The sequence below is a fragment of the Lissotriton vulgaris genome, chromosome 1_2 (genome assembly GCF_964263255.1).
Source record: "Lissotriton vulgaris chromosome 1_2, aLisVul1.2, whole genome shotgun sequence".
Lineage (NCBI taxonomy): Eukaryota > Metazoa > Chordata > Amphibia > Caudata > Salamandridae > Lissotriton > Lissotriton vulgaris.
The window spans coordinates 297,782,197-297,796,573 of record NC_141686.1 but is presented as its reverse complement, the minus strand read 5'-3'; the positions used below and the strand labels follow the sequence as shown (position 1 = coordinate 297,796,573).

Here is a 14,377-nt window from a genome sequence, read left to right as displayed (position 1 = left end):
TTATATATAACTATTTATTAACATAATTTATAATTTAATCACTTTAACGCTAGTTCCTATTGGATTTATTTTATTTCCCTGCCTTGCAGGACCAGCTGTTGCTCATGTGTGTTGTGCCCGGCTTGCTCCAAGGCTGCACTGAAGTACATTTGAGCCTGTTTTTCCACTTCTAGGTACAAAGTGACCTCAGAAGTGTAGTTTGTGAATAGCAGTGGTCTAACTCTTTTGTGGATGTGAGTTTGTATTCTCATGACCCTCCCTCAGGCACTCACATTGTTGAGTAATTATTCCCTATTTTCCTACAACTCTCTGTGGTCAGTCCCACATTTTCACCTAAATTCTATATTTATATGTGAGTTATCTCTCTGCATAGAAATTTTTTTAGAGGTGGAGGCAGAGGTCTTCGTAAGCATATTTTTGAATAGATATATTACTATAAAATGTAGATAGTAAATAGACCTTCCAGCGGCCAAATGGGAGCCCATATTACAAGCCATGCCTCTTGGTTCCAGTTTCCAACTAGACCAGGGAAAGCTGTGATTCTAGTGGCAGGGTTGAGGAATTACCCGTCCAAGGCAACTGTAACTATAGGGTAGGCCCTGGCCTGCTTTAGAATACAGCAGTTGGTTCCAGCAGATATTTAGGTGAAGGGATAAAGCCGACAATAGATTTCAAGTATCCTAGTTCCCTAGTTAAAACATACACACTGAACTATATCTTGTTCTGTCTTCCCTGCCCAGTTACTTACATACCTTGTTAGAGGTCCTTTTGAGGTTTTGTATAGCACTCACTACCTGTATTGAGTATGTTTCTGAGCTTCCACAATAGTTTCATTTAATATAAAAACGTCCTGAGTAGACTGCAAGACCTTTTCATTGGGTCCAGTGTCAGTAGGCGGGTACTGGGCAGTATGCGTGGTAGATTCTGATATTCACCATTGGTGCTTCAAAGCTATCGACTATTTCATTTCATTCTCTAAACTTTCTCTCAAAGTGGCAATAGTAGTGGTAGAGGGATTGCAACTCAAATTCAGTATGAATAGTAATCACGCTTAACGCAGGCCCCTACAGATCATGCTGCGCAGGTGGTGGTGATGGGTGAGACTCTTTCAGGTGGGATGCATTCAGCCCAAGGCAAACGATTGTCATGAGATGCGGGAGACGCCGATGCCTTTCATCACATTCTGTAAGGGGGCCCCATAATTTAGCATTAAGCCACTGAATCATACTATATAATCTTAATCTCTGGCCAAATCATATATTTTAAGATGGCCTTATTTAGAGGGGCGTGCAAAGAGTGCTAAGAATTGATAATACAAAGTTACAGGTGTAAACTTTACATTTCCTCTTTCAGGCAACAACTCTAGACACTGCGTATATCCGGAAGGATCCATTCGGGGTGGCGCTCATCATCGCTCCCTGGAACTATCCCATCCATCTTCTGCTGATTCCACTCGTGGGTGCCATCGCTGCAGGTGAGTGAACATGAGTGGGTGAAGATTGAAGCACAGGACACAAGCACTGACCCTGCTCTGTCCACACCCACGGCTGAGCTACTGCCCCCTCCTTGCACCGCGAGCACGCCTAACTCACCCTACAGGCAGCAGTCCTACTCTAAACCTACAGCCAGGATCCCTTCATCAGCCCCAGAGTCAGCACACCTTCACTCACCCTACAGCTAGCACTCCTACATTCATCCTACAGCCAGCACTTCTGTTGTGTTAAGTTTTGTCTATAACGTAGTTAGGTGTGGAATGTAACCGAATGTGCAAATGTGGAATTTGGTTATTTAGAATTCCGATGCCAGGTGGTCAGTTGGTGGCTGACGCCTGGAGATTCTGGTGGGGATTGTCGTTGTGCCATCTAACATCAAGAAGAATAAACGTCAACACTTGACTTCACTAATGCATATCCTGTGCCCGTCTGTGCGCACAGAAGAACCCAACAACTCCATCGTCATCCCACTACCAGGGATCCAACACCATCCCTTCTTTCACTAACCACAGTAAATCCTCCTCCACCATCCTACAGGGAAATCTGTTTTAACATCCCACAGCCAATTCTCCTACACCCTCCCATAACCAGTGCTCCCATCACACAGCCTGCACCCCTGCACTAACTACCAGACAGCAATCCTTTACCATGCTACAGTCAACTCTCCTTCACCTTCTTCATCTTCTCAGTGCCAACCCTTCTCACTATCCTGCAGCCAGCACTCTTTGACCACCACACAACCAGTGCTTGTACACCATCCCACAGCCAGCACACTTTCAACATCTCAAGTGAACTTTCTCTCACTAACACATAGAAAACAAACGTATTCAATCCATCAAACAAATCTTTTTTACCATCCAACATTCAGTGCTCTTTTATTCCACTATCAGCACTCCTTCACCATCGCAAAGCCTGCATTCCTATGCAGTGTTCCTTTACTAGCCTACAAACAATGCTCTTACACCATCCCCTAGCCATCTCTTTCATCATCTAACAGCCAGCGCTCTTTCATCATCCCACAGTGAACGCTCCTACACCATCCCACATTGAGTGTTCTTTCTTTAACCATGCCACAGCCCACACTTTTACTCTAGCCAACAGCAAAAGCTCCTATAGCATCCCACAGCCAAAGCTTTTTCACAATTTCACAGCCAATGGTCTGTTATCAGCACAAAGACTGGACTCCTACACTAGCCCATGGCCAGCACTCTTCCACCATCCCACAGCCAAGGCTCCTATACCATCCCACAGCCAGTTTTCATTCACCATTCCACATCCATTGCACCTACATCTTTCTACAGCCAACACTCCTTAACCTTCCCACAGACAGGGCTCCTACCCCATCCCAAAGACAGGGCCCCTATACCAGCATGTCACTCTCAGCTTTTATCCTCCAGCCACTACCCTGTTTCTTTTCTTTTTATTAGAACTTTAGTTGCAACCAAAGCCAGGTCTGGCACATATCATACAAAATAAACAAACAATTGTTATCGCACGATTCGACTCAGAGCCTAATGTACCATGCATTCCGGGCCCATGCAGAAATCCATGCACTTTGCCTACACATCCCATGTTGGCGCCCTACATTTCCACTCCTTTGCAATATCTTTCAATGCCACAAGCATTCTCAACCAAAGCAGCACCTTTTGAAATCTATTACCCTCTACTTCATCTGCAATATGGAGTAAGACCAGTTTCAGTTCCTTTCGCCAGGTGGATGAATAACAGCTGCCTACAACTCAACACAGATAAAACCGAAGTACTCATCATGGACACGATGACGCCTGGAACAACACTGGGTGGCCCCTGCCCTCGGACCCCCACCCTCCCCCACGGACCATGCATGCAACCTCGAAATCATTCTGGACTCTGCACTCAAAATGGACCACTGAATCAACGCTTTCTCATCCACCTGTTTCCATACCCTCCGGCTCCTAAGAAAGACCTTGAGTTGGATTCCCCTCGAAACCAGAAAAACCGTCACCCGTGCCCTCTTCAGCAGCAGACTCGACTACGGCAACGCTCTGTATGTCGGAATCAACAAGAACCTCACCCGTAAACTCCAGAATGTCCAGAACGCCTCCGCCAGACTAATCCTCAATCTACCATGTCCCCGGTACATCACCCAGCACCTGCAGTGGTGTATTGGCTCCCCATCAAGAAGAGAATCACCTTCAAACTTCTCACCCACGCCCACAAAGTCCTCAACAACACAGGACCTGCCTACTTGAACCACAGCCTCTCTTTCCATGCACTCCAAAGATCCCTCCGATCAGCCCAGCTCTCCCTCGCTACGGACAGCCCATCAAGAAGATCAGAACAGGAGGTCGCTCCTTCACATTCCTCATGGCCAAGGCATGGAACACCCTCTCACTCCACCACAGCCGTCTGAAACTGAATTCAGACAAAACAGAAGTCCTCATCCTAGGCACCTCCCCCTCCGCCTGGGACGACTCTTGGTGGCCAGAGGCCCTTGGAAAAGCACCCATCCCGACGGACCACGCACGGAACCTGGGCGTCATCCTGGAGTCATCACTCTCGATGAACAGACAAGTCAACGCCGTTTCTTCATCTTGCTTCAACATTCTGCGCATGCTCAAAAAAACATTTTGTTCGATCCCCACCGAAACTAGAAAAACAGTCACCCACGCTCTGGTCACGAGCCGACTGGATTACGGAAACACCCTCTACGCCGGTACCACCGCAAAACTCCAGAAAAAACTCCAACGCATCCAGAACGCTTCAGCCAGGCTCATATTAGACATCCCACGTAAAGAACACATCTCAGGTCACCTGAAAAACCTCCACTGGCTCCCCGTCAATAAAAGGATCACTTTCCGGCTCCTAACCCACGCACACAAAGCACTCTACGAAATCGGACCCGAATGCCTCAACACACGACTGTCCTTCTACACCCCCTCCCGCCAGCTACGATCCTCCAACCAAGCCCTTGCCACTGTACCTCGCATCAACAAATCCACCATGGGAGGTAGATCCTTCTCCTACCTGGCAGCTAAAACCTGGAACTCACTTCCCACTCACCTTCGTCTTACTCAGAACCACCTAGCATTCAGAAAACAACTTAAAACGTGGATATTTGACAAGTAATTCCCCACCCTTCTTCAAGCGCCTTGAGACCCTCCGGGTATGTAGCGCGCTATATAAATTTTTTGACTTGACTTGACTTGACTCCAGCCCAACATTGGCCCCAGAGTCCTCTGCACCCATTCTCAGAAATGTGATAGGACTGGACAGCCCTAGAATGTATGTAGTGAGTTTCTGTTAGCAACACTGCAGTGCAGACAACCTCGAGCCTCCCAGCCCCAATCTGAAAAGCCGTTTTCTCTTGAGGTACACGTGGTGCAGTATTTTGAGTTGGATAATACGGTACTGAACGGCCGCTACTGCCTCTCTCAGTGGCGCCAACACCTCCCTCCAGTACTCATCCTCAAGTTGGCCCTGATACTGTGTCCTTCCCTCCCTCACCATCACTATAAGAGCTGCTTTTTGGCATAACACTGTTTGATGAATTACTAACAGCGTGTGTGTTTTAATGTCAGTGAGCACAGTTTTAGCCTCTGGGGGTGAATAAGCCGAAATTTTGGGCAAATGGGGGTGAGAGCCTGCAGAAGCTAACTGACAAAACTGGCAGTAGTGCATTTGGTATTCTACATTATACCTGTAGCTCTACGAAAGCCTTAAGAGATCCTTTGTGGCAAAACGGTGTAAATGCTGATACCTGGGGCAGTCTAGTCCCCCTCCACAACTGGGTCCCCAGTGTCAGTTGGCCAACCCATCACGTTTTAGAAAAGGGGGTGGTGATGAACAGAGTGTCTGAGTTAAACAGACCACTCTTACCCAGTCCAAAGATCAGGGCTTGATCCATCACCGTTATTTATCTCACTGCCCCATCCCAGCTCAGAACCTGGCTATATGCAAATCAGTCTGTCCCTGGCCCAGTGCATCATGGGAACAGGGCAGACTAAACTACCAAGCCAATTCTTCACCAGAAAGGAGACAAGCTACCGGGGACCGGTTTCTGGCATTTCAGCCTTCTTCGGCCCGGCTTGCTTGAATCCTGATGGAGCAGTGAGAAAGGGACTCATGTCTGAGTATACCCTGCCACACCTATAGTGGCCAAAAACGATTTAAAATCATCATGCACTGGGACAGGAACAGACTAATTTGCATACAGCCAGGTTCTGAAACTGGGATGGTGCAGTGAGCTAAAAAACGGTGTTGGATCTAGCCCTGATCTCTTGACTGGGTGAGAGTATTCTGTTTAATTCAGAGACTCTGTCCCTCACCACCCCTTGTTGTAAATATTTTTGTCCACCCTAAGCGTGGAAGGGTATGCTCAGATGTGAGCCCCTTGCTCATTGCACCATCAGGATTCAAGCAAGCCGGGCCGAAGAGGCTGAAATGCCAGAAACCGGTCCCCGGTAGCTTGTTTCCTTCCCAGTGTAAGAATTGGCTTTTGTAGTTTGGTTTGCCCTGTTCCCATCATGCACTGGGACAGGAACAGACTAATTTGCATACAGCCAGGTTCTGAAACTGGGATGGTGCAGTGAGCTAAAAAACGGTGTTGGATCTAGCCCTGATCTCTTGACTGGGTGAGAGTATTCTGTTTAATTCAGAGACTCTGTCCCTCACCACCCCTTGTTGTAAATATTTTTGTCCACCCTAAGCGTGGAAGGGTATGCTCAGATGTGAGTCCCTTGCTCATTGCACCATCAGGATTCAAGCAAGCCGGGCCGAAGAGGCTGAAATGCCAGAAACCGGTCCCCGGTAGCTTGTTTCCTTCCCAGTGTAAGAATTGGCTTTTGTAGTTTGGTTTGCCCTGTTCCCATCATGCACTGGGACAGGAACAGACTAATTTGCATACAGCCAGGTTCTGAAACTGGGATGGTGCAGTGAGCTAAAAAACGGTGTTGGATCTAGCCCTGATCTCTTGACTGGGTGAGAGTATTCTGTTTAATTCAGAGACTCTGTCCCTCACCACCCCTTGTTGTAAATATTTTTGTCAACCCATCACGTGGCATTTGTCACCTATTTTCATATAGTCAGTACCACCCATGTCGAGGAGAGCATAGTGTGTGGTAAAGCACCACCGTATACAAGTATGGAAACCCGTTACGACCCAAGACCCAACCCTCCACTGCGTAGTTTGGATCCTCAAATTCCTCGAACCACCAGTCAGAAAGTACCAGGAGATGTGGCACTCTGTTATATTTCAACACGTTCGGGGTGGCATTACCCCCCTCAAAGGTGAGCATACATCATTTTGCAAGGGCAAAGCAGGGGTCCTTCGCTCCACAGGAGCTCCCTCAATGGGACATTGTCCCTAGCAAAGAAGGTTTTCTTAACTGTAAAGGGGAAGTTCTGGAGTTGATACAGTAGTCCCTGCAGTTAGACCATCTTGAAGGTGACCGAATGGCCAGGCAGAGATAGCTGGAGAGAGTTCCAAAATGTAATGTCTACAGCAAGTCTCCCTAGCTGAGAATAGAGGTTACACTCATATGCCAAGGCTTTGTCTGCTGTGATATAAACCCCAAGGTATTTTAACCCCTGCAGTAGTACTCGCAATTCCACGGCCCAAGGCATGTCCGTCTTCCAATGATCTATGGGATAGATGGATGATTTCGCTTTCTTAATATGCAAGCCCTAAATATGGATAAAACTTGCCGGACTCTCGGTCCAGAGCTGGGAGGATCATTCTGGAAAAGCAGGACATATTTTGCAAATGATGAGATTCTGTCCCTTACCGTTGGAGACCATTGGAAGTTGCGGAGAAGAGAATCACCCTTCACCCATGCTGCCCGGTGCTCTATTGCCAGGGCGAAGAGTAGGGGAGAGAGTGGGCATACCTGGCAAGCCCCCTTATGGGGAACTTGGGGGAGATGGCATTGCCAATCCGTACCCCGGCCTGGAGGTGGATGTAGAGCAGCCTAATGTATCACATAAAGCTTGATGGCCCTCCAAGTCAGCGCTCAGCTCAGTAGCGTTGTTGACTCTTGTAATGTTGTGCCTAGTGGCCCTCCGGGGCATAAACCTGACTGATCTGGATGTACAGGTTTTCCAGTCTATTGGCCATCATATTAGCTCAGTTCATAACTTCTGTGTATATTAGTGAGATTTATTTATTTAAACTTTTACCGCGCACAGCTACCGACAGTGGGTTTCCCGGCGCTAGGGACAGACTGGAGAAGAAGATATCAGATAGCCAGCATACAGGATCCAACTACTTATGTGAACAACAGCGTTTTCAGTGCTCTGCGAAAACGAAGAAGACTGGTCTCTAATTTAAGGGCGGTGAGCAGGGCATTCCAATATTTGGGACCAAGATAGGAGAAGGAACGTCCCCCCATCCTTGCCAGCTTAAATCTTGGTATAGAGAAATTGCCAATTTCCGAGGATCGTAAGGTACGTTTGGGCCTGTAAAGTTGCACCAGTTTTTGTAAGTAAGTAGGTGCAATGCCTTGCTTGATCCTAAACATGTGTATAAAGAAGGGTCCCTGTGAACAACTATGTCATCATTTGTTTTTATTTTAAAAAGAATGTAAAACACATCTACGCACTGTAAATTAATCACAATGGGTTAAACAGTATACTTGGTAAATAACAGTGCCCCAAAGGAAGGAAGTGAGATAGCGTGATGCTGTGAGAAGAAGGAAAAGTGAAGGATAGAATTAGTGACATTGAATGAATATCAAATTTCATTCGAAATACAATGGATATTGTAGAGGCTTCAGAACACTGAGCCAGAATAGGGGATCAGCACATATCCCATGGTACTCGAGAAAGTCTATATTGACACAGGAAAATCCAAATTACTGCGGGCAGTGTCAACTGAAAACCAGAAAAAGAGGTAGCCGTCGACGTTTCGACCCCACGCTACAGTTGTAGATATGATTGTTGCCTTACATCGGGGTCTTCATCAGGACATAACATATACTGGGTGCACAACAATTTCTGTAAAGATGTAAACAATATAGTATAAGTATGAAGAAACGGACTGTGAATGTCAAGTTACCGTGGAGGGCGGTAAACAAACCATTTAAAATATTACCATGGTGCTAAGAAGAGATTTACTTGTTGCAATGTAAATCTTAAATTCATTAATACATTTATCAAAGAGAAAATCATGTTTTTAAAATACGTATTAAATACTTGAAAGAGATTTCTGAGGACCAATGAATGATACCTAATTCACCTTTTTTTAAAAAACAAACAAACAAACAGAAACACAAGCAATCCTGACTCAACCAGAAGAGACCAAATCAAAGTCGTAAACCAGCATAATATCCTTGAGCATGTTTGAATTAGTGACATGGCACTAGAATTGACAAATACAAAAGTTCAGCTAAAGTACAAATGAGGCTTGGGTCTCTTCATGACCCAGAGGGACCTTGATCTAATCATAGGAAAACTAGCTATACCCAGATCATTTAGAGCGTTTTGATATAGTAAGCTTCAAAGGCTTACCTGTCACCAAAGGCGACGAAAACTAAGATGATTCACTGTGTATAGGTCCTAAGATTATAAGGAATTCTGAAAAAAGTCCAAGAAATGTGTACAAGTCATAAGAAGGAACATCATTAAACATGTGGTATATTAATCAATAGGACTACCCGCCACATACCTGCTGGCAAGGGGACTGGGTACGTGTCAATAAATAACGTGTTCTCAAACCGTCGTATCTGTAGGCAACAAATGCGACTATCAGTTATCACCAACAAGATAATTGGGAAGTCCAAAGGAAACGCTACACCAGGGACTGGTCTTACCTATCAGTCGGTGTTAATACCGACTTGATCAAAGAGCTCCACTGAGGTCACCCGAAAGGTATGGATGAGCCGATAAATTGAAATGAAACCCAACCGTGCGTCGATTACGATCGCACCGAGTATCCAGTTCTGTGGGCGGTAATGGGATTAATTAATGCCCAGCTCACTGAATAAAATGTTTAGCAACGTGCATAGTTCAAACATGCCTTACCCGCTATGTGAAAAGGTAGGCGTTTAACTCCAGCCGTCTTGTGTCTGCCTCTCGCCAGAGGGGCGTTTGGTATGGACGTGGAAATAGGGGAAGGACTCAAATGTCTTCCGGGTCGTTGCTCCGGGCAACAGTATGCTAACTTTTACGGGCGTTTACGGTGAGTCAACAGAACGCCCTAAACATGTAGCATAATGCCTTAAACTTTATGCAGCTGGAGATCTTCAACCAATGAAGATCATGCAAGGCAGATAATGCAGAAGTTCTTCTAGGGACATTCTTCAGGAGTCGCGCGGCTGCATTTTGTACAACCTGCAATACTTTAACAGTGGCTACATCAGCACCCAAATATAGTATGTTGCCATAGTCCAGGCGAGATGTTATCAATGCCTGGACAACCGTTCTAAGGGAAGGAATGGGAAGCATCCATAAGATCTTTTGTAGCCACCTGAGAGTAGAAAAACAGGTTGCTGCGACCTTAGTGGCCTGCTGCTTCATTGTTAACTTGTCGTCAATTTGAACGCCCAAGTTACGTACAGCATGTGTGGGTACAGGAAGTGCACCCATCTCATTTGGCCAATGCTGAGGGCCCCAGAGGTTCTTATTTTTCCCCAGAATGACCACCTCTGTCTTCTCCCCATTCAGTTTGAGACAGTTCCTCTGCATCCAGTCCGCCACAAGAATGAGGCCCGACTTTAGTGCAGAGGGGTTATTCTCGTCTCGCCCTGATAGGGAGAAGACGATCTGGGTGTCATCAGCGTAAGAGAACAGGGTCAGCCCCGCCTGCTCTACGATGTTGGCCAAGGGTTTTACATAAAGATTGAATAATAGGGAGCTGAGTATGGACCCCTGGGGGACACCCCGCGCTGAGGAACAGACCGCTGATGCCGCCTTAGGGGAGAAAACTTGAAAGGTTCGCTCGCCAAGAAAGGAGGCCACCCAGGCTAAGGCCCTACCAGTCACTCCGAGTGACCGCAGAGAGTCAAGAAGGATGGAATGTGACACGGTGTCGAAAGCTGCGCTCAAATCCAACAGGATGAGCGCCATAGTTTCACCCTGGTCGACACCGTGTCGGAGACTCTCTGTCACCCCAAGAAGGGCTGTCTCGGTCGAGTGGCAGGACCGAAAACCCGACTGGGAGGAATGTAAGAAACCAGAACTTTCCACCAGTTCAGTGAGCTGGGTATTAATGTGTCTCTCTAACACTTTAGAGAAGATGGGTAGCAGGGATATTGGACGAAAGTTGGTAAGATTCGAGATATCAGCACCAGACTTTTTTAACAAGGGCACTACCATAGCGTGTTTCCATGGCTGGGGTACATATGCCTCAGTAAGTGAGGCGTTTAACAATTTAACAAAAATCTGATGGGTGGAGGGATCTAATTGTTTGAGTATTTTAGCCGGAAGTGCATCGCACGGAGAGCCTGAGCGCACACTATTTAGACAAGAAGAAAAGGAACTATTGTCTAATGGCTGCCATACAGAGAGTTTGGCAACATTGTCAACATTAGCAGATGACTGCACAGCGCCAGATGCAAAAGGTGTTACCATCGGTGGCGGGGTAAAAAGATCATAGATCAAGTCGACTTTTTTAACAAAAAAGTCAGCTAAGGATTGGCATTGAACCTTGTCAAGCGCGGGAGGCGTAGGAATAGAGTCCGCTCCTGTCAGTTTTTTTACAACTGAAAAGAGCACCTTAGGGCAGTTTTGTGCATCTGAAACTATTTTTTTAGTATAGTCTGCTCTGGCTGTTTTGCAGCTGTTATGATAGCCCTTCAGAGCTTCTCTGTAAGCTACTTTGCGTGTAGGAGAATAATTGGCGTTATTCCTCACAGTGTTTGCCTTTGTGGTCTATTTTGGAATCACCACTATGTCAGCAGTCCAGAGGTTTCAAGGTAGATGGCCCCTCTTTAGGGCCTCCTGGAATGCTTGCAGCAGGAATGGGCCCACCTGGGGCCATAGGACCTTCCAAAACTCTGCCAGGTATCTGTTGGGGCCTGGTTCATTACCTAGTTGAAACTGTGCCAGGGCCACTCCTGACTCCTATGTTGTGACATCGGCCTCCAACATTTCCCTGTCTGCAAGCTCCGTCTTGGGCACTGGAAAGTCAGCAGTGACAAATTGCATGTCTGGCTGCTGCTCTTCCCGGCTGAGGGTATATAGTTGTGGATAGTAAGTGGCAAAAGCATGTGCTATATCCTTACTGCCCTTTACATGCGTACCTTGGTCCTTTTCGATGGCAAGGGGTGTGCACAGCAATGAAGAGTGTTGCTAGTTTTGTCCCCCCGCTTGTATATCCTGCTTCGTGTAGCCAACCACGCCACCTGAGCCTCCTGCATGTGTTCCTGTCTCAGAAGCACCTGTGTGTGGGTAAAGAGTCCCTTAGAATGGAGTCCTGTGACTTGGCAAAATATTGCTGTTCCAGCTCGTCAGTGCGAGATTCTAAGTAAAAGATCGTTTGTTGGGGCTTTCTTCCCTTGGCTTTAATATAGGTAATGATCTTTCCTGTCAGGGTGGCATTCATGGACTCCCCGAGGATACTCGGGGAATCGAATGATCCACCTTTTTCTCCTAAGTATCTTTCACCCATTTGTTGCCAAGCCTTGCAAAAGTCACCATCTTGCAGGCACCATTGACTCGGGCACCAAATTACTATGGAGGGCGGAGGCCCCCAGGCATGGTCTTTCTGCACAGCTGAGTGATACGATAGGCCTTGTGCTAGTATGCATGCATTGAGTGCCCTATGGCTCTTAGTTATAGGGAAAAAGAAGAAATAAAGGTGGGGAAAAGTCATATGAGCGTTACAGAAGAATGTATATCAGCGCCTGCCTCACCTCCAGAAGAAACATATTGTGCAGAAACATGGCTAGAGTAGTTGGTTGTGCTGCCACTGTGGTCACCCTGGAAGAACAATCTAGTCCAGGGTCATAGACCCCGTTGAGGTCTTCACCCAGAACCCATGGGGTTACCGGAAGCTCAACAGGAGCCGACTGAATGTAGCAAGGACCTCCAACATCAAGGGTGAGTGGGGCATAGACACAAACCCGGGACAACAGGGCTCCATGCAGGGACAATTTTGGCTGCCTAGCAGTCAGAAAGAGATTTGTATAGGAGGCTTCATGGGGCGGTTACAGCAGAAGTGCACCAATCAGGTGGCGTGAGCCATTTGACCACTTTATTTAAAGCCTACCTACAAGAGTTTTGAGCCAGAGAACTCTGGGTGGCTTACCTGGGCTTTACCTTATTAATGTCATTTTTTTATTTCTGTCCTAATAATAAATAGAACTAAATAGGTAGAATAATGTAAATCGCCACCACATAGCATCCTAGCCTATCATGCTATTCTCTTGATACTGCTAGGGGGGACGTGTCTCTGCAGCAGTATGTCCACTCCTCTCAAGCTGCGATAGGGCTGCAGAAAACATCCTTCTAAACCCTTTGCGTGCCAGAAAGGGGAGGGGACCATGTATCCCATGAGATGTTGGGATGTTTTTCTTGCACGAGGAGTATTTTTGGGTTATACTTGTGTGCCTCCCTCCTAACCGCCCCCTCGTCATCTTTTCCTGGAGACCATTGACATTCCATGAGAGAATGGAGGGCCGTCCCACAAAAGCAGTTGGGTGGGAGTCTGTCATCTGGCCGGGGGATGGTCATATCTTTGGCAATGTATTCGGTATTCACAGAAGGCATTTAAGAGTCCTAAAGTTAGGAGTCCTAACTTCTGTGAATACCAAAAGTAGTAAGTTCATTCTATGAATACCAAAAGTAGTAAGTGCAATCTGTGAATACCAAAACAGTAGTAAGTTTAGGATTGAGTCTTAAGTTCATTCTGTGAATCGGGCCCACACACTCTTTCTCAAGCACACTCACTCACTGGTGTCCACACAGACCCAAATTCTCCCACACACCCTCTCTTATGCATACATACACAGAAAGTCCAGAATAGTGCACGTACGCGCATCTGAAAATCCCCAACTTTACTAAAGGGCCACTCCTATACCATGCGTGTGCTATACAAGTAGCTGTAACATAACCCAACATAACATGTCTCCTCCTGTAACATAACACAACAAAATAGAGTTAGGGAAAATGGACTGTTATCCACCCAAAGGAACAGATTTGAACTCCAGGGATTGTCTGACGTGTGTTTCTTTTTCCCCCTTGTAGGAAACTGCAGCATCCTGAAGCCATCAGAGATCAGCAAGAGCACGGAGAAGCTGATGTCCGATCTGCTCCCTCGCTACCTTGATCAGGTGTGATACCTTTCCACCTTCGGAGTTTGTTTTTGGGTGTAGTCTTAGCAAAATTCTTTCTTGTTACTTGTTAGTGTGGCACTATTCAACTTACCACTTTTAGACTTACGGCACTAATATTGTGCGTGGCTTCTGCATTGTTTATAGTCTTCTCCCACACTTGTGACACTGCTTTCATAGTGACTTACTTGGCTCAAGAACTATAGCTCATACATAGACCTAAGCACCGGCCTTTTTGATCTGTTGTTTGAATATTTCGTATTTTCTTGCCATGAGTAGAGCCGTCTGTAGTCAAATGTGTATTCCAGACTATACGTTTATGCAACAATTGTTTGCATTTGATGATTTTTGGTACACTCTCTAATTCTCTATCTGAAAAGTAATGTATTTTATGAAAATAAATAAAGAAATACTGGGCCCGATTCACAGAATGAACTTAAGACTCAATCCTAAACTTACTACTATTTTGGTATTCACAGAATGCACTTACTACTTTTGGCATTCACAGAATGCACTTACTACTTTTGGTATTCACAGAAGTTAGGATTTTGTCTTAAGTTTGTCTTAAGACAAACTTAAGACAGACTTAAGACAGACTTAAAACAGACTTAAGACAAAATCCTAACTTCTGTGAAT

The 14,377-nt window shown here is 46.2% G+C and overlaps 1 protein-coding gene across 7 annotated transcripts in view; it reads left to right on the top strand.

Moving 5' to 3' along the window:
• Window positions 1–14,377, top strand: part of LOC147736543 (aldehyde dehydrogenase family 3 member B1-like) — a 329,280-nt gene that overhangs the window by 155,443 nt on the left and 159,460 nt on the right. For all 7 annotated transcript variants that reach the window (XM_086953287.1, XM_086953292.1, XM_086953288.1 and 4 more), the window contains 2 exons: window positions 1,354–1,474; window positions 13,656–13,741. In XM_086953287.1, coding sequence (XP_086809413.1) covers window positions 1,354–1,474; window positions 13,656–13,741 — 207 coding nt within the window. The remainder of the gene's footprint in view (window positions 1–1,353; window positions 1,475–13,655; window positions 13,742–14,377) is intronic.